Source organism: Opisthocomus hoazin, chromosome 1 (genome assembly GCF_030867145.1).
Source record: "Opisthocomus hoazin isolate bOpiHoa1 chromosome 1, bOpiHoa1.hap1, whole genome shotgun sequence".
NCBI lineage: Eukaryota > Metazoa > Chordata > Aves > Opisthocomiformes > Opisthocomidae > Opisthocomus > Opisthocomus hoazin.
In genome coordinates this window covers 118,519,285-118,543,761 of record NC_134414.1, presented here as the reverse complement: position 1 = coordinate 118,543,761, position 24,477 = coordinate 118,519,285, and the positions used below count along the sequence as shown (strand labels likewise).

At 38.9% G+C, this 24,477-nt stretch overlaps 1 protein-coding gene across 7 annotated transcripts in view; it reads left to right on the top strand.

Moving 5' to 3' along the window:
- The window catches only part of ROBO1 (roundabout guidance receptor 1), a 750,394-nt gene that overhangs the window by 343,886 nt on the left and 382,031 nt on the right, over positions 1-24,477 (top strand). For 5 of the 7 annotated variants that reach the window (XM_075434010.1, XM_075434019.1, XM_075434061.1 and 2 more), the window contains one exon: positions 16,461-16,544. The exons of the other annotated variants lie outside the window; for them this stretch is intronic. In XM_075434010.1, coding sequence (XP_075290125.1) covers positions 16,461-16,544 — 84 coding nt within the window. The remainder of the gene's footprint in view (positions 1-16,460; positions 16,545-24,477) is intronic. 7 annotated transcript variants of the gene reach the window in all.

Genomic DNA, 24,477 nt, shown 5'->3' with positions numbered 1-24,477 from the left:
TGAGTTTGTAAGACTAAGTTGTCGCTTGACAATTTAAGACGCAGAAAAAACACTTTTAATGCTTAACATATTACGATTTCTCTTTATGTCAAAGATCATAGTTGTTGCTGCCTCTAAAATGTGAATGGTGTTATGTGAGATAAATCATTATTTTACAGAATACTGAATACCTATACATGCTCAGAAAAGTGCTGGCTACCAGATGTAGTGGCAAACTTGGGCTTAATAAAACTATTTCTTTTACAGGGTGCACCAGCTGACACTTCTGAAGCTGTAATTACAATGCAAACACAACGTTCTCTTCAAAGTGTAGGATTAGTAAGACCAGAATTGTTCTTATGCAATTCTTACACTTTCAGTGGTTAAGAAGGTTACGTGGTTAAGAAATGTCTTAGATAAATCTATGCCTCATAACTTGTCAAACCCTTTGAGATTATTACTGAAACATAATTGATGGTGTAATTTATAGTAATGATAAAGACATTAAGACACATTTCAATGTGACATGGACATGCATATTTTATAATTCAGGAATCTTTTATTCCCATTTTATGAACTGGATAAAGAGGGACTTGGGAATAGATCCACAGAGGTGTCTGGCATCTGAGTAACTGTCTGGATTTGAGTACTATTGATCTGATTTTGGTAACCCAGCAAGAAAGTGACAGATTAAGATACTTGATTTCAAAAGTTAGCAGCTGAGATGGTTTCCAGGCTAGCAGTCTTTCTTTCAAAACGTCTATCACTCTTTAAGATTTCCTTTTCTTTAAGCTGTCTTGATTCCAGGAGCCAAAGCATTCTCTAAAATAACTTTTCCTTTATTTTCTTCCAAGCAATCAGTCACAAACTGTTTCCTCTAAATAAAATGAACCTTTTGTCAGCATGACCTTATTTTTTGCAGCACATACAGAACTTTGCCTCAGCAATCAATTTTCACATGCATACTTACAAATGGTAACAGTGCTTACATTTTTGCTTTGTTGGGAGAGGGAATGGGAAGAAGAAAGAGAGAAAATAGAAGGCAGTGATCAAAGTCTGTATTTTGTATGTGATTTCATATTAGCCATGCAAATATAAACCCAGATTTTCAAAGAATATAACATTTAAATATATTTTTCAAAATTAGACATTAAATATGAGTCTTATTCAGAATATTACAGATTAACTATTAGATCATTTACACACATTTAGTGGAAGTGAAAAATGTACATCATGTTTACTAATCCTTTCCTAAGAATTGGAAATGCTCCTTTGTAGGTAGTCAGTGAACTATTTATTGGTCTAGTAATGTTCACGAAGGCAGGAGATGTTCCCATTTGAGCTTTAGAACATTTTTGGCTTGCTTGGTCCTTTGGGCTAGCTAGGCTAAAACTTTGAAAATAGTCAACCTGTACTATCAGATAGCAGACTGCAAGGTCCAAAACACAGAGATCATTGAGGGGACATCACTGGAGTCCGTTTCTCCCTGTACTAGCTCCAGCAGCATAGACTTTTAGACAGGGAGCTGGAAGCCTTCGTGGTGGAAGTCTGAAGAGAGTAACTTTCTTCAGCGGACTTTACTCTAACCACAATGACATCTCAGGTCTCCAGCTTCAAAATGGAGATGATAACAGTACCTCCTCCAGCTTGTAGGCTTTTGGGCAAAATGTATTAGTTCACATTCGCAAAACATTCAGCAGTGGTGTCTGCGAGTTTGTTGGTTTTGAGCAAGACTGATTCCTAATCAGCATTCGGTGTCTATGTACCTCAAATGCTTTGGACTTCAATTACTATGGGGCAAAGTCACTTAGCAAAAGGAAATTATCATTAGAGTGATGTTTGGAATATGTAATAACAATAAGGAGAAATTAAACATTGCGTAGTTTCTTGTTGACTGAACATCATCTGTTCTCTGTTCTGGGAGAATTCTTTGATATGGTCTTGGAAGTAGGGACTAAGACGTGCCTGGGGAAGCCGTAGTAAGATCAGCTATGCAGCTTCACTTCTACAATTTCTGACGTTTCAAATTTGTGTCTTTGTGACCATAAGACCATACAGGAGTCTTTTTAGTTACAAGGATTTTTGGTTGGGACGAGGGGGGAATCATCTTGTAATTGCCTGTTATCTGATGCTATTGACTAAAACAACTGGTCACTGCAGAAGGAACATGTATCTGGCTGCGGTCATTTCATTGGGGTTCAGGCACCAGTTTGTACTGTTTTCAATACACGTTCATTATCACTTCATTTCTACTCTCTGTAGATGTCTGCAAAGCATAAAGACAGAGGAATCAGACTTTCCAGGGATGGCTTTCATCCCCCTAAAGCAATTCCTGGGAATATTAGAGGGATGAAAGTGAAGCTGCAATGTTTTTATCCCTGCAGACATTCTGCTTTCCTCCCCTGTCTGCCTCCCCCCACCACGCTATGGTTCCCTCTCCTCCCCATCCGTAGCAGGAGCTCGGCTGGGCCCCTCAGACATCCCCCGGAGCTCCGCCGGGATCCAGCCCCAGCTGCAGTGGCCAGGGCTCGTCTCCAGCCCAGGTTTTCCCTGCAGTGGAGCTCTGCGTGAGGCACCAGCTGGATTTTACTGAGCGTCCTTGCAATGGGAGATCTGGTTCTGTTTTCCTCAGATTGCTATTTTCAATTTTTCTAGTAATTAAAATGCAAAAGAAATCAATTGTTTCCTTAAAAGGACACACAGAGTGCACCAAAGCGTGCTTTCCCTCCTTCTCTCTTTCTCTTTTTCTTTTCTTCAAAGAGCTTAAATGAAATCATAAGATAAACGTCCCTACTGCCTTACAGCGTCCCTTAGCACAGTGAACTTTCAGCAGCTAACGGGAGCCTGTGCAAACCCAGTTTTCACAAAGATCCATCTTCAACTTATTTTTTAAATAAAGAAAATACCCAGAAGATCCTTGCAAAGATTAAACTTTCTAAATTGCAAATAATAAAATGATAACTGATTGAATTGTCCTAGGAATCAAGGAATGATCATTAATTGAGCTGCTTAGTTGGAAGAGAGAAACCAGTTATAGAAGAAAGATAGAACAGTAGTTACAATTTGTGAAAGGGAGGTCGAAGAGAAAATTGACACTGCTCCCAGTGTTTTTAAAAGACATACCGTGTTGGTAGGGTAGTATTAGATCTGCTGTGCTGTGTTTTACTCACATAGTAGTTCGGACTGTTCTATGCCTTTCTGCACAGAGTGAAGCCAATTGCACAAAGTGCAGAGCATCCTTTCTCCCTGTGGAAGAAAGATTATTTGTATTTCTCTCATTGAAAAACTTTTCTTGGAAACAGATAAATTTTCAAGTGGCAGTCCTGTGCTCTGCTCTTTACATTTCAGTGAGGACAAAAAACCAAACTCTGTAAGATGCCTGTGAATTCAGTTGTGCCTACAAATTGAATATTTATCCCTCTTCTCATCTTCGGATACAAGTAGGCTAGAGAAACAGGGGTCTCAGGTGCCTATTCTCTGAATGATCAAAGGTTCCCAAGCAATCCAGTACTCCTGAATGTAGCGAAAAGTGGCACTTAATACGTATCAGATCCTCAGCTGATACAATTCTGTTGAAATCCATTTTAGTTACTAGCAATACACTACTTCCAGGGATCACGTAGTGCATATTATGTGCTATTTACTACTGCAATTATATGAATATGTCCTATAATTTCAGTACAGCAAATCTATTGTATAATAATCATTCTTAACTGCAATTTGAAATATTTATAATTGATTTTTTTTTCTACAATTAATATCTTATGGTTACTTCACCTTGGTTGGATGATGTATATAACCGTGAACACAAAAGAGAATCAATATAGTCATTAACTGACTAGCCCACAGGATATGATAAATGAGGGGTCAGCTTAAATTCATCTAAATTTTCTTTGATACTATATCATCAGAAAAATCTTCAAGTGCCTATAGCATTTTTCATCAAGTGATTTTTTTCCTTCTTACGAATGGCCTATATTTTTTATTGTAAGAATATTTAGAAGTGTTCGAATTGTGGAATTGGAGTCAGTCATTCAGATTTATGAACTATGTAGTTTGTATTAACGTTACAAATTCAGATTGTGAAGTATATATTGATAAATTCAGCTGAGTGGGATGGGTAAGGGCTTGGAAGTGTTCTACTTTAGTCTAATTTTCTGCAGAACAGGGTTTCTGTTTTCACATAGTCTGCATCTGTCGGGTATCCTCCTCTAGTATCTTCTGAATTGATTTGCCAACCTTAAACAAAATCTTAAATAGAGATGGAAGGAGTCTTGAAGCTGTGTCTGAACCAGTGGATGTGAGATGTTTTGCCTGCGTATTGGGACGAGATTTTGCCGTACGTCAACTTCTGTCCTTTGGTTGCCTTAAGAAAGGTACCCATAGGCTGCAAGGAAACCAGGGGAGGTTTTGTTTAGGACTCTGATTGGGATGACTGGGGGGGCAGGACCCTGAGGCACACTCAGCCTGAATCTAGTCAAACATAATTATGTTCAGGTTTCAAGCTCATGAGAAAAGCTTAGAATAGGGGTTTAACTAGGGAGCCTTCCTAAGCATGAGTGCCAATCAGTGTAGAACTAGTTAACGTTCAGTCAGTGCTTATGGGAGATTTTAATTATTTATTTATTTCAATTTTTTACCAAGTTTACCTTTCATCACTGAACATAACTTTCTTCATGTTGTATGTGTCAGCGCATTATTTTCTGAGACTAAATGCATTTGCAAAAATGTAGCTATTTGCTAGAGCCATTTAGAAAAATACAAACAATAGGGAAAACATCATAGATTATTTTTAATTATAAATATACTCTATATATAATAATAACATATATATATACTAGTGACAAACGTTTTTGTTTTCATTGCTCAGTTCTTTGTAGCAAAGTTCTAAAATGTTTAACCATTTTGGAAGCTTTTGCTGAAGTGCACTTGAAACAGTCTTCATCTCAGATGTAAGCTCTTTTTCACTGACTTGCTTAATGCCTCAGTTGTATTCAGTTTTGAGCACTAACACACACAGCTTATTTATCTCGAGTGTTATACTTTTAAGATCATATCACATCTCCTCAGTCACTCCCCAGTTGTAGAGCACCACCACCACAATTTGCAGTAGAGTTAGAGAAACTGTAAAACTGAAGTAATGCAAATGATTTGGTAAACTCAGTACCGTTTCTCTTGTTTTAAAGTTTAAATTTCCTCACTTTCTTTAGAGGCATTTTTTTCTATTTGAAATATTAAATTGGTGTAATAAAACAATACCATTCTGCTTTGTGTTGTTTTACTTTCTAACCAGTGTTCAGTGTCAGATCCGTCTCTAGCTGGATGTGTTATTTGATCCAACGTGTCAGTCTCTTTTTTCCATATCTAGCACCTTCTGAAATTACAGTGTTTTTCCAGGAATTTTCTGTAGTCTGGCCTGCTAAAAAGAAAGATGATTAATTGCCTTTAATATGCTAAATATGCTTTTCTTTCTCTAGGTTCTTGTGCTTTTGTTTTGTTCTCTTGTCTTCTTTTTTGTTCTCTTAGTTCCTCTTTTTTCCTATTCCTATATTCCTAGCAAAGTCAATAAAATAAATTTGAAGTCTGTAATAAAAGCAAATGTTTTTCCATTTTGGTCTGTTGTATGGTAGGCGTTTAGTACACTAGCTGAAGTAATCTTGGACATACCTAGAAATATTTATGTGATAATAGAACGAAGTTTCAAACTAGCAAACTTTTAGACACAGCATGGAGTCTTTCAGTAGTGGTAATGATGTACCACGGAACAGATCTCGTTCTGCAGCTCCACGTTTATGAGTGACTTGATCTTCTGATACACTCTGTTATGTGGTATACTTATTTTTTGCTTGGTGTATTTAGTTTTAAAGGCTCATTGCAGCAAGCTACAGTTGTCAGCTGGAGAAATAGCTTGATTATAAGTTTCCCCATTGGCTAGGTAGTAAAAGCATTGCTGAAGGACGTGTGTTAGTCTACTGACACATCTGCTGTGCTCCAGCAGCCTGTTGCCCATGTGCGGCACTCAGCAAGGGCTGGGGGCTGATGACCCCGCTGCCACCAGGCTGGGGCACTCCTGGGCTGAGACCTCAGCCGCAAATGGCCAGAGGAGAGCCCTGAGGGCACCAGGGCGTGCGGGATTTTGGAGGGGGCTGCTGGCGGCCACCTCGGCGCTCAGGCCACGTGTTCTTATCGGCAGCCCACGGGAGCACGCAGTGCTCAGATTGAAGCCAGGCATCGTCTTCCCTGTTGGAGTTTCTGTGCTGGGTAGCAGTCATCTGAGCCCATAGGAAAAAGGCATCTACTTCTGACTTTTATCCTGTTTGACATATTAAAATTTGCTGAGGAGCTTTGCTAGAGGCACTTGAGGGCCCCAACAATATGGAACCAATCACGCTAGAAATATGTGATATGTATAATGTTGCTTCAGAAGTATTTTTTATTTCCTGCCCAAGCAGCTGCACCAACACATTTAATGAACTTAGGACAAACAAACAATCGGGGTTTGCGAAAAGTTGTTCTTTTTTCAAGCTGTCACTCTGACAGTGTTGTACTTTAGTTCTGAGGTATTAAAGCTGTGACCTAGGCAGCAGTGATATAGTTGGGAAACTTTCTGCAAGTAAATCTGACACAATGAGTTCTTAGTCATCTGTGCTTCTGTTTTCAGTTCATTGCTGTGATGATAAATGAGGCCCTTACTACAAGAAGCCTAATTTCCTGATCTCTAGCACTATGGGTTTTCTGGGTTTGCTTTTTAAGGGTGGCATAATGGTTTCCTTCCATTTGCTATTTAGATGTTGGTCTTCATTTACCAACACACAAAGTGAAGTTTCTGATCAGGTGATGTTTTGTTGGGCAGTTTATCTCAAAGACCTGGTTGACTTTTTAACATAGATATGTGATTTGGTCCATCTTTGCCACCATAATAGTCTTATCCATCAATATTTTGATGTGACTGCATTTCTTATTTACACTAGCATCGTTCTCATCATATTTGTGTAGTTTAAAACATATCATTTGTCAGTATTCATACTTTATTGTTTTGGGCTCTGTGCTTCCAGTTAGCTTTAATTATTTCAGGGGTTCCCAATGATCTGTTGAAGGTCCTATTTTGTTTCAAAATTTCTACCTCTAGCTAGTAATTCACATGCTCAATGCACACAATATTACAAATTGACAATGTCTAGAGAAATCTGTAGATCCTTGTAAACCCAAGTGCCCCTTGCTGCGTTGTATGATTTCTTATCTGGTATTAATTTTGCAGAGCTAATTTCTGACAAGATAGAAGAGTTATTGATTGTTCTCCTTCTCGGCTATTTCATTTCATTGTTGTTCTATTTTGTCTGGAGCCTGAGTTCATAAACTTGGAGTAATTTTTGACCCTGTGCTTTCTTTTGAGGCTGACATTAATCACACTGAGAAATTAGATTCCCAGCTGGAAGATGCTAAAGAACGACTAGGAACTGTTAAATTAACTTACCACTATTTTATGAATCTTTCCCCGTTTCAGCTGAGAAGTATGAAGTTGATTGGGACATATGTGTATGTTCCATTATGAGCTAGATAGTAATTGCTAATTCTTTATTTGTGGCTCTTTCTCCCGTTTCCCTGAAGTATTCACAGCTGTGCTAACAGAACCCTGCATACAGTCAATGGAAGCATTTTGCTGCTGTAACAAGAAAGGGCTTCAGCCTAATATCAAATTTTCCAGGCAAATGCTTGCATGCTCCATCATTTGTTTTCTTAAGGATACGATTCTGAGCAGCGAGCAGTCAGCTCAGGTAAACAAAGAAAGGAGGAACACCTGTTGTATGGCTCCTCGTTTCTCCAAGCGACAAACTTCAAAACCTCCTTTGCAGAATACATTTCATTACGCTTCACAAAAGCAGTAGCTCTTGGGAAGACTTTTACAGAAAGAACCCCTGTGATCTAATAACAAAAGACAAAAACTTCCCTGAAGTACTTACCTCTACCTAGTATGAATAACAGAAAACATTCTTTGGATTTAAAGAAAAAAAAACAAAGTTGTGTTGCAAGTGAGAATCATTTGATATCTGCAGGTAATTCACTGTCTTGGAAGGTTCACAGCAAAGAAAATTCTGGACATGCTTGATTTACTGTTACTTTGCATGGGTATGTATTTGTGACTTGATGATGCTTGTAGCTTGCTGTGTCTTTATTCTTGTAGAGCTGTACTGATTAATGTGGTATGGTTTTCAACACCATGTTTTTCTACAAGTCCGTGTGAATATTTGTTTACCTTGCAATTCACCTTTTTGTATCACTTCAGAATCATCCCTGTACATTACTTACGAAATTACTTTCCTGTTAGGTCACAAAGATTTTAATTGTAAACTATGACAGGGTTAAAACCTATTTTTTTTAATCCTTGAATCACTCCATAGGACATAACATCATCAGATTTTTGCTTTGTGTGGAAGACAGGCTAAATAGAATGTGAGTGGCTCTAAGTGTGAAAAAAAGAGGACTGTCAAAGCCTCTTTTGTCTGCTGGCTTCTCTGTCATAGCCAAAGGTCTGGGCTTGTGGAAGGCAAAAAGGAAGGGAGAGCACAGAAGAGCAACAACAGGACATGTTTCCTCTGAGAAACCTATATGCTAAGGGTATCAGTAATCACAATGTCGCGGAGTCACTGTTGGGAGGTAGAGAATATGTGTTGACAACACCAAAATGGATCAAAATCCTGTTCTTCTAAAAGATGGGGGGGAGGTGGTGGAACCAAACCAGGACAGCTAGAAACGCAGCCAAGAGTGTCTCCTGAAAAAAAGGGCCTGGGATTCTTCCGATACTGGAGATACGTCCTTGCTTATGTAGCAGTTTTAATAGGCTTACTTAGCATGCCAGTGTATTCCCTTACTGGACAGGGTACTGGCGCAAGTATGTCCTTTCTTTCTATAAACAAGCATTGACATACATTGATTTAGTACTATTCTTTGTGCTGAGCTCTGCGGATAGACTGGTAGCATGTAAATGACAGCTGTGTTGCAGATACATCTTTGACAACTCAGAATATGACTTTGCATATACAGAAAAGCAAGGGAATAAGAAAGGGCTTTCTCAGCTCTGGAACTGTGTACATCCCCTTCAATGTTCATTTTAATTGTAGTTTTAATTTTGAGTCATGTGACTGCAAGGCTGTTGGGGGTGGTATGTTGAACTTGTTCCTGCATTGTCATTGTTTGCCTGTAATAGTCATTAATGAGGGAAATGTATCACCTTTCCTAGGTTCACCACTCCGCTGAATAAAATACGCTATAATTCAGCATTGTGGGTTTCTTGCTGTGTGCCGGTTCTCCAGTAAAGAGAAAATGAACCCAGTTCTTTGCTACTATTTTCGGGGAAGCTACTTGTGAAGCAGTTGCGTAATTCAGCATCAAAACAACCTTACAGGGCTAAAGTCACAGAAGCAGCAGCTCCACGAGTTAATGCCTGGAGGACAGGGTGTAGTCCCATAGCATTGATTACAATAGTTTGGGGATTATTGCAAGGAGAAGTCCAGTGGAGTTGGAGGATTGCATGGGAAGCTTGCATAACCTGTTCTTCAACTGTACATGGTGCTAGGTGCTATTATTTATATGTCTTGATAGTAGTTCCCACAGTAATCAGAACTCTCCTGAGAAACATGGAAGTTCACTTGGAAGAAAACAAAATAGGAAAGTCTCTAAGGGAGAGGGAATTTCCTGAAGTAAGGTCAAAATTCAGAGCTTGCAGTAAAAAGAAAATACAAAATATTGCTGTGAAGAAACCTATGCCAAATAGGTCTTATGTATATGCCATATTGAACGTAGTCAAGATGACTGGTGAGTACTTCAGACTAATTTATTTCTGTATTTTCTGGAGAAACTTTTCTCCTTGCCTTAGAGAATACAATTCTGTTGTAAGTCTTGTTGTCCCTCCCTAGCAAATGGCTTCTGGTCCTAATTGATCATAATGCTTTACAGAGGCTAGTGATGGGTCTCTTATCTACCCCTGCAACGAGAGCAGCTGGGGCCACCACCTGTTAACTCGCTTCCAGCACCATTTAATTAGCCTGAATGGCTGTTACCTTTGGGTTTATCTGGCAGGGAAAGAAATGGGAGCGCATGCGTAACAGCATGGAGGGAGCTACAAGGACAGCCTAAGAAGTGGAAAGAAGAGCTAGAAGGTGTGGGGGGAAGTAGAGAGAGGGCAATAGACAGATTTGGGGGCATCGAACTCTTACAGTGCATGTTTACGTGCTCGCTGCTAAATATCAAGTTTTGAGAATTTAAGTGTTCAGTCAGAAAAGTTGATATGTAATTATATTTGTATGGTTTCCTGCTTGACTGATCCCGCATAAGACTTCAGCTTCAGAATTTGAAAGCAAGTGATGCAGATTTAAAAAAAAAAAAAAAAAAAACAACAAACCGACAAGCTGAACAATCATAGTTATGCTGCCCCATCAAATACATTTGCTGGAGCTGTGTGGAAGTTGCTAATACCTATGTTTACTACCTACTTCCAAAATAAATTAATTACATGCATAGAGATTGTTTAGCAGCAGCATAAAGATGCAAAGAAGTTGATTGCTGCTTTTGCTTGACTAGATGTCCTGCTTTACTTTTTACTGTTATTGAATAAATCATGAAAATGAAGGGAAGGAAAGATGTTTAAATAGCATCCACTACTGCGATTTCGTCAGGATTTCAGTCATATGCGCTGTTTTTTGAAGACTGTTAAAAAAAAGATAGTCAAACCATTAAATAAAATCTATCTTCCTTAGTTTGGAAAAAAAACTGTTTCTAAGGGATTTTTTACACCACAAAGTATTCTGTTCTTGTCGGAAGATTGTCTCTTGTGGGTAATGAACAACATTTCTGTACCTGTGTGTAAGTGTACTTTTTGTTTTCAGAACCACATATTGAGTTGCTAGAACAAACTTGTACAGGCTATTAATAAAAAGCATCCTTATGGATTTATTTGTAATTTACTTGTGCCGGATCCTCAGACTAAAGCCATTATGTGAGAACAAATTCTTGCCTTTTCCCCTTAGCTTAAACCTTGCTTAACTTCTAAGATGAGGCAGCTGAGCCGTGTAAACTGTTAATGAAGAACTTCTTAATTATTTGTGGAGACTCTTGGCTGATGAAAATGGTCATAGCTCCCTAAAGTTACCCAATTTAAACAAGTTAGCTGGCTGAATATGAATGTCTCTAGAAAGTTTCTCTATTAAGTCTTATTAAAAAAATACAATATTTCCTTTCAGCTAATAGGAAACATTGGTAAGGATACTCTCCAGATTAATCAGCCATATGCCACACAGGCTTCAGATCTAGACCTGTTTACCAAACTGTGGTAGTCCAAGGGCCGCCTAATGATTCTTAGTTCTGCAAATAGCTTGAGGTTTTTCCTTTTTCTTCCAGATCTGAAGAATAGGTCTACATTCTTGAAAGCTTGTCTATATTTTTCTATACAAACACATAATTTTAGGTAGTACTTCCCCCTACAAAAGTTAGTTCTCACAGATATATTAACTTTAACAGGAGTTCACCCTTAGGTAGCATCCTTACTTACTTGTACTCTGACAGCATAAAATGTTTTGTCATTATGAATAATCAAATGAAGAAATAGAATTAAATCAAATATCCCTTAAGACATATTATAGTGTATTTCTACTGCAGTTGCAATGGAAACCTAGAATAAATCAAAATACTGAAAAAACCCCAGGCTACTAATTTAGTTCCTCATCTTAGCTTGTGGTTTGATGTGGTCATAGTTGGGGGGGGGGGGGGGTGATGTCTCTTCCTCAATTCCTCTAGATCACTAGAAAGGAATCAATGGGAATTGATCCAATTTGTAGAACACAATTCTAATATTGATAGTAGTTTATATTCATTTGCTTCACCCTAATCTTTTATTAATGTTCATTTGCAAAATGCTGTTCATGCTGTTTCCTCCCAATTTTGTATCCCCAAGCTGCTGCTGATAATGAAATTTAGAGAAACAGAACTAGAAAGAAAGAAATTGTGTATTTTGGGATTAAATGTGGCAGCAGTTACTATTTTTGTGATCAGACGTTTTTTACTAGGTAGCTTTGATTTCAGATAAACAATGACCAGTGTTAGAAACTCAGATACATGAGGCTCCTGCAGCAGTAAGAAGTTGTGTCTGTTTAGGTCTTTTCAATTTTTCTTTATGTCCTCCAGGAGGATGGGCCAGGGCATCAATACTGAATCATTTGGGGACTTTTAAAGATGCATCGTCAATAAAATATGTCATGCAGACATATCTCCATGGTACAAAAAAAGCAATAACTGATGACATCACTTTCTGTTACTGGTGGGGAAAAAAAAAATCACTGGTGACTTTTCTATGAATAGTAGAGCTACAGTTAAAAGCGTGTTTAATATGACTTCTGAGGTTTGGGTTGCACAGAGCACTTGAAGGTAAGTAGCTGTGAAAATAGATGCAACTGTCTGGTTTAAGGTGTTGTAGGAGGCGGGAGAATTAATAATAATGGTAAACATTTAGGATTTGGATTTTATGATCATTTTGAAGAGTTAAAGATATGTAAATTCAAGCATGAATGGTGTTTAGTAGCTCCTGCTGCAATCCAATAAAATGGAGTAACTTACAGATTTCAGTGGAAATTTCATTGGAAAAGGTTCCCCACATTCACATAAATTTTTGATGCTCTCCGACTGCCACAGGAACACCTAAACTTGTTCTGAATTTGCACAATTAAGCCAAACCCTCTTGCTGCATTGAAGGTGTTGTCTGTGCTTGGGCTACACTAACTAAACCTGAAACCATTCCACCAAAAAGCTAGACCGCTCGGTGCTGGTAAACTTAGCACTCTCCTCTCAAGTCAAAATAGATGTGTGTTGGGGTTTTTTAAATGCTGTAAGGTACTTGCCCAACTTAATGAACGGTGGCTTTGGAAATGGCTGTTGAAAGAGGGAATGAGCTATTTTTCATCACAACAAGGGGGTTGCCTGTCTCGAATGAGGCCTCTCAAATTCTCCAATGAAATGGAAGTGTAGTAGTAACTGATAAGGGGTGACTTGCTCCTCTTTTTCTCTTTGGTAGTCAAGGCTTCACTTTTCCTCTTCCAAAATATACCTGTTTGGGACCATTAAAAAAAAAAAAAAAAAAGAGGTCGAGGGGGAACTGCTTTTACCTTCATCCTGAAGTTTTGCATACTTAAGGGTAAAAATCTTCTGTTGAATTAAATGTTGGGTTTTGTTATGTTTGTGGTTTTTTTTACTTAGTGAATCAACCAGTTACTGCTTAGGCATTTTTTAAAGTGGAAGTTTTATCTCACTGAAAATAGGCTTTTCTGAGCAGCTAGGATATCAGAGACTTTGGTTTAAATTCCTCCTGTCTGATACAGAAATTGAACCAAGGCATTCAAACTTACTGGAAAATTGTTTTGAGGGACGTGGCTCTTTGTCAGTTCTGTGAAACCTCTACCCCTTCGTACTAGCTTGAACTAGATGAGAGCCCTGTTATACAGCGATTATGGCATTTCTCTGAGGGATGAGACACGGATTTCAGCCTCTGCTTTGACTCAGACTGAGCTGTAAATTTTTTATCTGTCAGGTGAGTTGTCCCAGCTCATATAATTCATTCCTTTCACTTTTTTTGGCACAGTGACTAGTTTAAACAGTGTGACAATGTAAAATTGTTCATTATGTTTAGCAAAGCCAAGCAGAAAATTGCCTGATCCTACAGCAAGGTAGTCATAAAGAAATATATCATGTCTTAACATTCAGGCCCTTTACCACCCATTCAACAGAGCGCCTTCGCAGCAGTCTGATTGTGAGATGTGCCATTTCAGTCCATAGTACTTGTTTCTGTTAAGTTTTGCCAGGGACTCCCAAGCAAAGGCAAAGCTGGATCTTGTGACAGAGCTGAAATTAAGTTCAGCCCAGTGCAGGGGGCCACAGCCCAAAATGTAGGACTTGGGCGCAAGAGTTCTGGTTCAGTGAAACGGGTAGAATTCTCCCACAGCAAGAACTGAACTTCAGCAATTGTCATTACTGAAAGTAGTTTCCAGCCAGAGACCATAATTTAACATTAGTTAAATACTGTGTTCTTTATGACCAGGTCAAAAACAGCATTTCTCAGAGAACAAGAGAGTGAATAATGTCTGTGTGCTTTTAGATTGTAAAGAAGAAGTGCATTCTCACTAACAAATACCATGTAAATATCAGTAGTGTTAAAAAGAGACTAATCCCCTCATTTCCGTCAGTGGAGGGATTGAAGCCAAGATTTTCATGCCCAAATGGCTGCACGTAGTTGTCGTCTGGTTTTTAAAGCTGCTGCTCTCGTGTCTTCTTGGCTGTATTGAATGCACAGAGTTTCTCGGATGGAGACTGCTCCTATTTAAACTCCTAAGCGAGCCTTGCGAAGGGTCATTAGCATAGGTTGTTTTGTGAGGTGTTATGAGGAAGGCTGGCCCACTGTTAGGAATGATGTGTTTGAGGGAATATCTTTGGTAAAATAGATCAGTTCATTACGCAGTTGTATTTTGCACATGATACTAGATGTTCCACTGACACGTAGAACACTCCAGTAGCTTTCAGTCATCTTCTTCCTTCTTCATCATTTTTGGCAGCGTGTGGTTAAATCTGCTAGAAGGCAATATGTCTTTCAAAATGATGATAAGCAGATTCGTTGCTTGAAATCGTGGTCTGAGCTTTCTGTAGCAGGTTATAAACTGTTGCCCTAAAAAAAGTAGGCACAGCCTGTCTCTTAATTTAATAAAAAGTCCCGTCCTTCTGTCCTTTACTGCTGTAATTTAAAACTCTGACCCAGTCAACCCTTGAATGCAAATAAGTGAGCAATCTGGAGAAGCAGAATGTTGATCCAGTCACTCTACAGCCATTTTCAGAGCAGATTTTAAAGATGTACGTGACATTGGCCATTAGTGAGCCAGCAAAGATGAATGGACCAATAAATGAACATATTTCACTTTTTTCATCTGACAAGATGAAACACCATCTTGGTGTTTCGTTGTTTTTTGTTGTTCGGTCTTTTATTTTCTTAATTTGCATAACAGTATTTTAAAGGGCATGCTATGAATTCTTTAATTTAATTTTTTAAAGAAATATTTTCTCAAGTAAATCCCCTTAAGTGGCTTGGTCTTAAGGATTTGGGTTTCTTTTTGTTTTTCTTTTGTAATTCATTAAAAATATTTTGATTTCTAAGGGTGCTGTCTCTATAAGATTGCTTAAAAAAATAAATGGAGGATATGAATGTTTGGCATCACATTTTAAAAATTAAATTGACTAAGCTAGTAAAATTAAACATCCAGAAAAAAATCCACTTCTGTTTTTTTCTAGTTTAATTTCATACATAGTTGCTTTAGGTGTTTTGTGAAACTTCAGAATAATTTTTAGCAGCATGTGTATTTTATTGAAAAGGAACAGTTACTTTCAGTCATTGTAGAAGTCCAGAATATGTCTGTGTGTGAGAGTTGTCGTGTGATATGATTGCAAAGAGATTTGCTTCTTGCAGTTTGTTTTTTTGGTTTTTTTTTAAACAAAATATGAATGTTTCTTTTTAGGTGTTATCTGTTGGACAGTGCACTATCAAAAGTAAATTAAAAATAGAATACAAGTTTAATAAGCAGTTTTATGTTAAACTGTATAGACAAGAGTAAAAAGATCTAGTGATATTGACAACAAATTCCTTTGGGTTGTGCTGTTTTGTTTTCAGAGCCACTGGGATTTTTATTTTATTTTTTGCTTTGAATTATTTAGTTCATTATTATGAGTTATCTTCACGGTGCTTTGTGGTATTTTGAGCAGCAATTTATCTTGGGGTCTTAAAACACGTGTTCGTTTATGTGTTTAGCTGACCAGCTGCCTCCCCCCCCCCCCTTTTTTTTTAATATGACATTAAAATTGAGTGTTTCCTTGCAAGTGTCTTTCAACTCAGAAAATGCATCTTACTTGTTACATTGCTAAACTGTTGCCTTTTCATAGAGGAGCTCTACCCCTTTCCCCTGCCCCATCTCCCAGAAGAGGTAGAGCAGCCCCCCTGTGCTTGCCAAAACACAGTCGTCCCCCCGCCTCCTCCCCACAAAGAGGTGAAGTCCCCCGAGTCTGTAATTGCCAGGAGATGAAGCGATGATGGGGAGTGATCACAGTCAATAGCTTTGATTAACAATAAGGTGGAAAATTAGCAATGCTAGCATTCAGCTCCCCTGCCTCCCCGTCCCCATATGCTCACGGCAGGCTGCGCTGGCTGGTTGGCGGGGTGGCCACCGGCAGAGCAAGGCTCGGAGCGGGCAGAGAGGGACGGAGGGCAGCGTTTTCGGGACCCCGGGCGATGTTTTGGGCACCACCGCGCAGGCAGGGGAAGGAGGACGCGTGCCGTGCGCTGGCACTGTGGGTCTTGCTGTCATGTGTGGATTTAATTGTGTCTGGACGTGTTGTGATCGAAATGGCAACTCCTGTTACTCCTGTGACCCCATCAGCAGCTCTGGTGTTGTTTCCGACAGACTCTGACGACCTAGAGAGGGGAAGCGACAGCGGGACACCTCTCCCCACCTCTGATAATGGCGACAATTCGCTGGGCTACACAGGTAGAGTGCACCTTTCCAAAATATTCCTGACTGCCTACTTCTGACATCCTACATCTGCCATTACCACCTGCACACGGTTCTTTAATCATCTCTGCTAGCTGGCTCTCGTTCACCGTCAGCCTAGAAGTTCAACATTGTTCGTACTGTCGGGAAATATTACTGTGCCTTTTAACTAACCCAGATGATTGTCTTTTTGTGTGTGTTACAGTGCGCTTCAATTATTTAAATGTTTAAACTCTTTTCTATTGTTGAAACAATGCACCCATTTTTTTCCTCCAAGCTGTTTATATTAAGTGCGTGAGGCAATACATCATCTCAGAGCAATTTTTTTGAAGACCAAAGGCAGGGATTTTTCCATATGTTTGTTTTGGGGGGTTTTCTGCTTTGTTTCTGTTGTAAACAAAAGTAAAGTTTATTGCAGCAGGGCAAAAAAATCTAAGTGAAACTAAAATGTGATGAGAGAAGAATCTGTTGCAGTGGCTTCTGCTTTGCATAAACTGGAGAAACGTGTCTCTAGGCCAAATAAGAAAAGCTAAAGATAAGCAGCACCATGCGGTGTGTTGCAGCAGTGGTCTCTGAGGGACCCAATCCTGCAACTCCTCTGCACACTGAAAAGATACCCAGCTCCAGGAGTCACCCTGCTGACCACAGCCTGGGTTCAGTGCAGGGTCCCTGAGCCTGGGGTTTTCATGAACTGCGGGTGGTTCAGTATGGTGACAGACTCTAGACCTAAATAAATTTTAGATGATGAAGATGAGTAATAATTCCTTTGGGGGTAGCAACTTTTGGAAAGGGAAAGAAGGGAACGAAGGAGGGAGAATGAGTTGGGTATTTAACGTGAAGATACTCTTTAAATACTTTGTTGGTGTGTTACTAGTGCTACTACTGCTCACACTGTAAAATTGCATATAGTTAAGATCTTAAAAAAAGTTTCTGAATCAGATATTCATCACTAAGTAAGTCTTGAAGGATACAAGTACAGGGTAGACAGGCAAAAGAGAGAAGGAATAATTTCTTGTCCATTCATGAAACTTCAGGTCTGTTACATTTACAGCCACTTACATTGATTGCGTCTTTCACTGTCTAACCCTCACAATCATCCCTGCATGTAGTTTAAAACTTTAATGCATAATTTTATTCCAGTTTAAATTCTTTTTTTTCTAAAAGGATAAATAAGCAAAGCAATACAAATTTTCCTTCAGTCATGAAAACAGATGCTTTCTTAGAAAAACATAGCATGAATGCTGCTGCATGTGGATTATTTAGACTTCTCTACCTTCAGAATATTCTTATTAATTTTTTTCTACATTTCTCGCCCCATGTCTCTGAGTTTGGCACATTTGTGCTCCCTGATGCATATGGAGTCATCATGCTGACAAAATGAAAATTAACATAGCTTAAAGAACGCTTTTTTTAGCTCACTGTAAGTTAGATTTTTGTTTTCAGAAAAGGAGGCTGGGAACGGTGATCCCTGGGTCCTGTGTTTAAGCAGCCACTAATTTATTTGGGACCACAGGTCAGACTCTATCAGTAATGAAGCAGCTTAGTTTTGCCTAGGGCGGAGCAATCGGTTCGCCTCCAGCCCCATTGCCCGTGCCTGGCCTGGGGCAGGTGCCCAACAGGCAGCTTCCCGTGCCTGCCAGCCTCGCACCTGCCCATGGGGGTCGGAGAGGGGGAGCTGGGATGACTTCCTGAGCAGACACGGACCCTTCTGTGCCCGTCCGCCCATGAGGGTCCTTCCCCAATGCCAAGGTGTGCACCTCTGCGGTGTGCTGCAGCCATTCAACCTGCCTCTCCGAGACTAACGGCGGCATTTGGGAGGGCTGACAAAATCAAACCCTGGTCTAGGAGTTCCTCAGGGGCTCCAAATCTTAACTCTAGGCTGTATTTTAACCGTCATTTTCCAAGCAAACCCAAAAGTCCGGATCAAGTTAGAAGCAAACACAGGCTGAACAAAAGTGAAAACCGAGAGGATGGCTGGTTTTCTTTGATTGGAGTGTTTGTGCCTCTATTTGAATGAGCACTGAATGAAGGAAAGACCAAGTTTTTAATGTTTAAAGATTTAATGATCCGTTACTTTTTCTCCTCTGTGTAATAGTAATCAGTAGCACTATGTCTGTATACCTTGCTTTATATAGAAAAGCCCTGGGGTATTTATTAAAATTAGTCCAACAGGTTGCTATAGTAATCAGTAAGGATTTTTAAAAATAACATTAACTGTAATACAATCTTATAGGTACAGTTACATTTTTTTCTAATTTATGGGCCCATTTATATGAGCCTAATACGGAGTTCCTGGATTTTACAGAAATATTCTTAGATAATTTTTTGTTCTCTCTCACATATAGAATTGCATTTTCCAAAAGGAAAACCATTCCAGAAGCTTGTTTGGTTTTGAAATTCTCTTGACTGTTTCCTAAATTCACTCAGATAAAGTCTAGGACGTCTGGACCCATGGGCAAAAAGAGCAGCAGTTTAATTTTTAAGCCTGTATTTGTCTTTAGGTGGTGTTTGAATGGACAAAACCTCAAGCAAGCTAATAACTGCTGTCGTACAGTAGGATGATAATTTTTTACTCATACTAAGAGCAGTGATACGTCTATAGGGCACATCTTCCTTCCAGTTCCATACAAGTTTAGCTGTGAGGTAAATAAGCAAAGCATTCGCTAGTATGGGAAGTTTCAAGGTTAAAGATTAAATTTTTTTCCTACATATTTTTCTTCCCATATATGTTTTTCAGGATTAATATATGCAGCTCTTTAGTACTCTTCTTTAGTGAGGGTGCATGACTCCTAGTGTTTCAGTGTGTTCTTCTAAAGCCCAATTTAAACCAGGAGATTTTTGACTGTCCCGTTAAGTTCTGTTGTTTCCACTGTAGTGTGCGTGTTTCCCTTGAGAAGTTACCGTGTAACGAGCAGGAAACACATTAGTTTCAGGGGCGAGAGAGGAGCTGCTAACCTAAGCTATTTCAGATAAAGACTGAAGGTGTTGGTAAATTTTGAGATGATTGTTATGGGAAAGTGATGAAGATCTATTTGACTCTTCATGATTCTTAGTATTTTACAGGACCAGACTCTGGATTTTTTTTTTTTTCCCCTGATCAATATGGTAAAGAAGTATCCAATAGATTGTTGCACTTTTTATAGATCAGCAGGCTTTTATTACCAAAATAATTATTATTGGTTATTAGCTAGACCCAAATGGAGAGGCTCTATGCGCATATATATTAGAGGTGACCACAATCTGGAAGTATATATAGTATAAATAAACAGGGCCTGAGTAAAAAAAAAAAAAAAGAAAGGAGGAGGTATAGCTACACCCACTCAGTCACTGAGGGTTGTTCCATATGCATGACATTGATGTTAATCTGAAGGAGCTTATACGAAGGTTTTCTATCGTATACTTGGTGTGAGAGAAATGCTAAGAAGAAAAAACACCTAAAAGCTTATGTGACTACCTAGGTAGCATATCAAAGATACTAGGCATATCTGCATTGGTTCAGCAAGGGATTTAGGGTTAAAAAAAAAACACAAAACAAAACAAAAAAAAACAAATCAAAACTTTTAAATGTAACTGTCAGTTTAAAGAAAGTAGCCGGGAAGATTACCTTGTCTAGATCTTCATAAAAGACCACTTCTACTCTGTCAAGGCCAGAATGGAAAATAATTTCATAGTTAAGATGTGTAATAATAAAAATCTAAATTATTGTTTTAACTATGTGCATAAAGAACAGGCCAGATCACAGTGACATTCAACAGGATGGAATCATATGATTTAGATACTTTGTGTTGTACTTAACTTACCCTAAGGAAGACATCCAAAGTAGTTTTCTGAAAAGCTCTATAACTGTGCCTGTTTCTTTCTGTACAGACTTTAAGGGAACTTTAGGTGACTAGCAGTGAGGTAGATATCTAAAGACGATTGCAAGTAATCCCACCCCTCTGTCAATTTGGATCTAGATTCTGAAAGGAGAACCAGGTGATAGGGATAGGGTGCACCGGAGAATATAATGAAATCTTTTCTGATGACCAAGAGAAGGCAGGGGAATGGAAGATGGAAGGAAGAGTTCAGTTCTTTGTCAAGTTTAGGCTGCAGAGATATCAGACAAAGACTATTGTTTGGACAGTTATTTTAGAGTGGAAAGAAATCCTTAGGTTACCCATCTTTTTTTTTTTCATTAAAATCCTGGAGATAAGCACAGGGATGAATACAAAAGTAAGGGAAGCAAGGAAAAAGATCTAGGAGAGTTCCCATTGAATGTGAGGGGCGATATATGGAAAAAGCATCCAAGTAAGATACTGGAGGAACGCAGCATAGGCAGGAGATTGAGAATTTGGAAAAAGGCTTATAGAATCATTAAGGCTGGAAAAGACCTCAAGTCCAACCATCAACCCATCACCACCATGCCTGCTAAACCATGTCCTGAAGTGCCATAGCTACACGTTTTTTGAACACCTCCAGGGATGGTGACTCCACCACTTCCCTGGGCAGCCTGTTCCAATGCTTATACAAGGAAGGGCCTTAAATAACATCAGGATTTCCAAGAGAAGAGCTTGTGGTTAGTGTTCAAATGGACTAGATGATGTGCATAATGATGTCCCATAGTACCCAAGAAGCCTTGAGAGCCACAATGCAGAAGGGAGAGATGAAACTTGAAGAAGAGCATAGGATAGAACTGTTTTGACTAGGACTACTAAAGGTACTTTTCTGTTTAATATTTACCTGTAATAGCAGATTTTCAAGAAAAGAGCAAAGAAATTAATATTTCCACATCAGCTTTCACATGTGGTTCACTCTTAGCTTCTGGGCTTCTTTTTTCCTCCCCAGAATAGTGCAAGGGCCGTTAGCATCATGTATGAGCCCCAGTTATTTTCCATGCAATCCATGGCTGCCAAGTAATCTCTAAGATGGCATTGTGCTGTGCTGTTGCAGTGTGTGCACGCATTATATTCCAGGAAGCAGCACATTTCCTGTTAAATCAACTGTGACATAAATATCGGGGATCATTTAACAGATCACAGAGTATCGCTTGTGTTACAGAGACCAGAATGATGGCTTGTTAAATTAACACTGTACAGTCAAACGTTTGCAGACAAGGAAAACCGCTCCTCATGAAGTAGATTCATGGGTTTTTAAAGGAATCTTTCCAAATAAACTTCTTCATTCAGAGTTTTCTCAGAAGACTCTTCCCGTACGCAAAGAAATCCCGTGGTTCCCACTTGTGACCCAAAGTTAGCCTTTGATTTCCACCCCACCTCCAATTCTAATCATGAAATCATTGTGGTGGTGGGCTTTTGTATGACAAGGGTTCCCATCCCTTTTTCTCCCATTAACTTTCTTTTTTACTACTATGTTGTTATGTGACCAGGAGAATTGTTTGTAGTGGATCATCACTTGTCCCATGTCAGATAAGACAGATTGCCCTTGGTAAGCATTTCAAGAAATGAAGGCGAAATCTCTCTTCATTGCGTGGCCGTTTCCGAGACATTTCTTCTTCTATTCCAGTAATTTTACATAGGTTAGCCTATGTATTATAGAGTGCTTGTTTTGTAAAGTGGTAGTTCTAAAAACACATTCAAGAAAACATTTCTAAGACTTCATTGAAATCAAAGGTGGCAATCTACAGTAATACTTATCCTGTGAGAACTGGAGATGAACAGATTAGTAAAGGTAGTAAACGCACATACAGATTTTGTGGCTGAGAGCAAGAGATGAGAGGAGAAAAAGAATATGCAATAGGATAGCAAATAAGAATGTTGTAAAGAAACAGTTGCTATTTGATTTGGCATTCCTTCTAAATGAACATCTTTAAGGATTAGTTGGAAAGAAAGAGCAATCTGGGGAAAAAACACAGGAAACAAAACCAGAGTTTGGCTAATGGGGTGCAAAAAATGGTGAATGAAGATGTGGGTTGTAGAGGTTGGGTGTTTTGGGTTGGGAGGATGCTGTAATTTCCGATGTGAAGCAGCTAGATAGCGATGTCTGAACAAAACAAAGATTTTATTTCTGTACAAGTATCCCAAGTAAGCTATCGGCCTGTTTCATAGTGCATGGAGTTCATTACATCCAACAACCTGAAGAGAAAAACAAATACTTGTTCACACTGCAGAACTAGTAGACATCTGACAGAGCTGAATGAATCACTAGATTAAATAGCAGCAACATTAATTTGATTGCAGTTACAGAATCCTTATTGCCAGCAGTAATACACGGTACACTTCTGCTTGAATTTTACATCTCGGGATACATGAAAAGCTAGCAGTGAAGATCTTTTTCATAGTCTTTCTCTTTTTTAAAATTTGCCAACCAAGCAAGTGTGCTGGAGTCACTGAGACAATGGATACAGAGCCCCATGATACCAATTTTACAAAGTTACTTCTTAGAGTACATCTGCACTCTAAATCCAGGGACAGATGGGTACTGTTATGCTTATTTAAAAAAAAAAAAAGAAAAAAGAAAGAAAAAAAAATCCCCTGCTCTTGTCTGTCATCAATGTCTCTGTTCCCCATGTCAATCTAAACTGCCAGGAAGGTCCTTTCATTTTTGTGCTTCACTTTGCAGGCATTCTTCTGGCACAGATATGGAGGATTTTTTAAATATGTATTAAAATATGGATGTAAATATAACAACCAGTTGGTAGAATTGCCTGTCAATGATGGTGATATTTGGGCAACAATAATTTAATTAAAACCTATAGTGCCAATATTTGAGCACATATACTCCCACTTACATAAATCTTGCACTGCCAGTTTTTATGAACAAGTTTACAGAAAATATCTTCCTGCAGTTATTGTGTTATACTTCAAGGCAGATCGTTGATTAAAACAGGAAGCAATGGCAAAATCCCTTGTTTCTCAACCAGTTAGTGAGTTTTCTGGTAGCCATCAGACCAGTTTGAAAACACACACACTCCCTGCACCAAAAAAAACCCCACCAAAAAACAGTCAGTCAAACATTGTGTGAAGAATTTGTCTAATAACGACATTACTAGCAGTATGTGCCCCTATGTAGCTGAGGTACTAGGGATTGTTCTAAACAATCAGATCTCAAAAAGACAAAAAAGGTGAATTTCAGCCAGAGAAGGTGCGGGAAAGGGCGGTTCTGAGCTATTTTGCTATTTTGACAGAGGGCTTAATGAAAAGGGGATGTGATTGGCATGTGTTGCCAGACTTACGTTCATAGAGAACGCACAGAGAAAGATATTTTAGCTACAGAGCATGTTGCCTATACAACTTGAAAAAATACAGTTATTGATAAATAGCTTATCTTCAAACAGTGCTCAAAATGTCTACCCACACATTGGGTGATTCTAAGCTTTTACTCAGACGTTACTACTTGACAAAAGAATAAGCAGGCATGAAGCGGGTCCTAGTTAATTAAGAATAGAAATTTAGGATGTTTTACAGCAGCAGATTCTAAAGCAGTTTTCAGACAGGAGTTTGAAATCTCCTTTCCAAAGATTTAAATTCGAGGTAGGCTATGATAGGCTACACATGCTAGATTTGATTCCCCAGGATGAGCAGTTTAATCTTTGAGTTCGTGTGTTCCTAATTAATCATGAGACAAGTAAAATCAAAATAAAAGGCGTTCTCAGTGTATTATACTTTCCCTTTTCCATATGGGCTGTCACAGACAGGAACCCCTGGAGCTGATGTGAGGCCTTTTGCTGAGGGCCTCCTATCAAGAGTAAAGACAGAGCAAATTATTCTCAGATTCTGCTGTCAGTTCAGTGAATTAAGTGTGCAAAACAATGTGTGAAGATGATCAGTAGTGCAAATTTCTGCCAGTAGGTCAAAAGAATATGAATTATCACAGGATGAGAAAGGTAAGAAGAGATCCCTCCCCATCGTCATCAGGGTGTGTTATACAAGTTAGTTTTTACTTTTTTTAGCCAGGCAATTTGTTTTATTTAATGAAGTAGGAACTTAGCAAC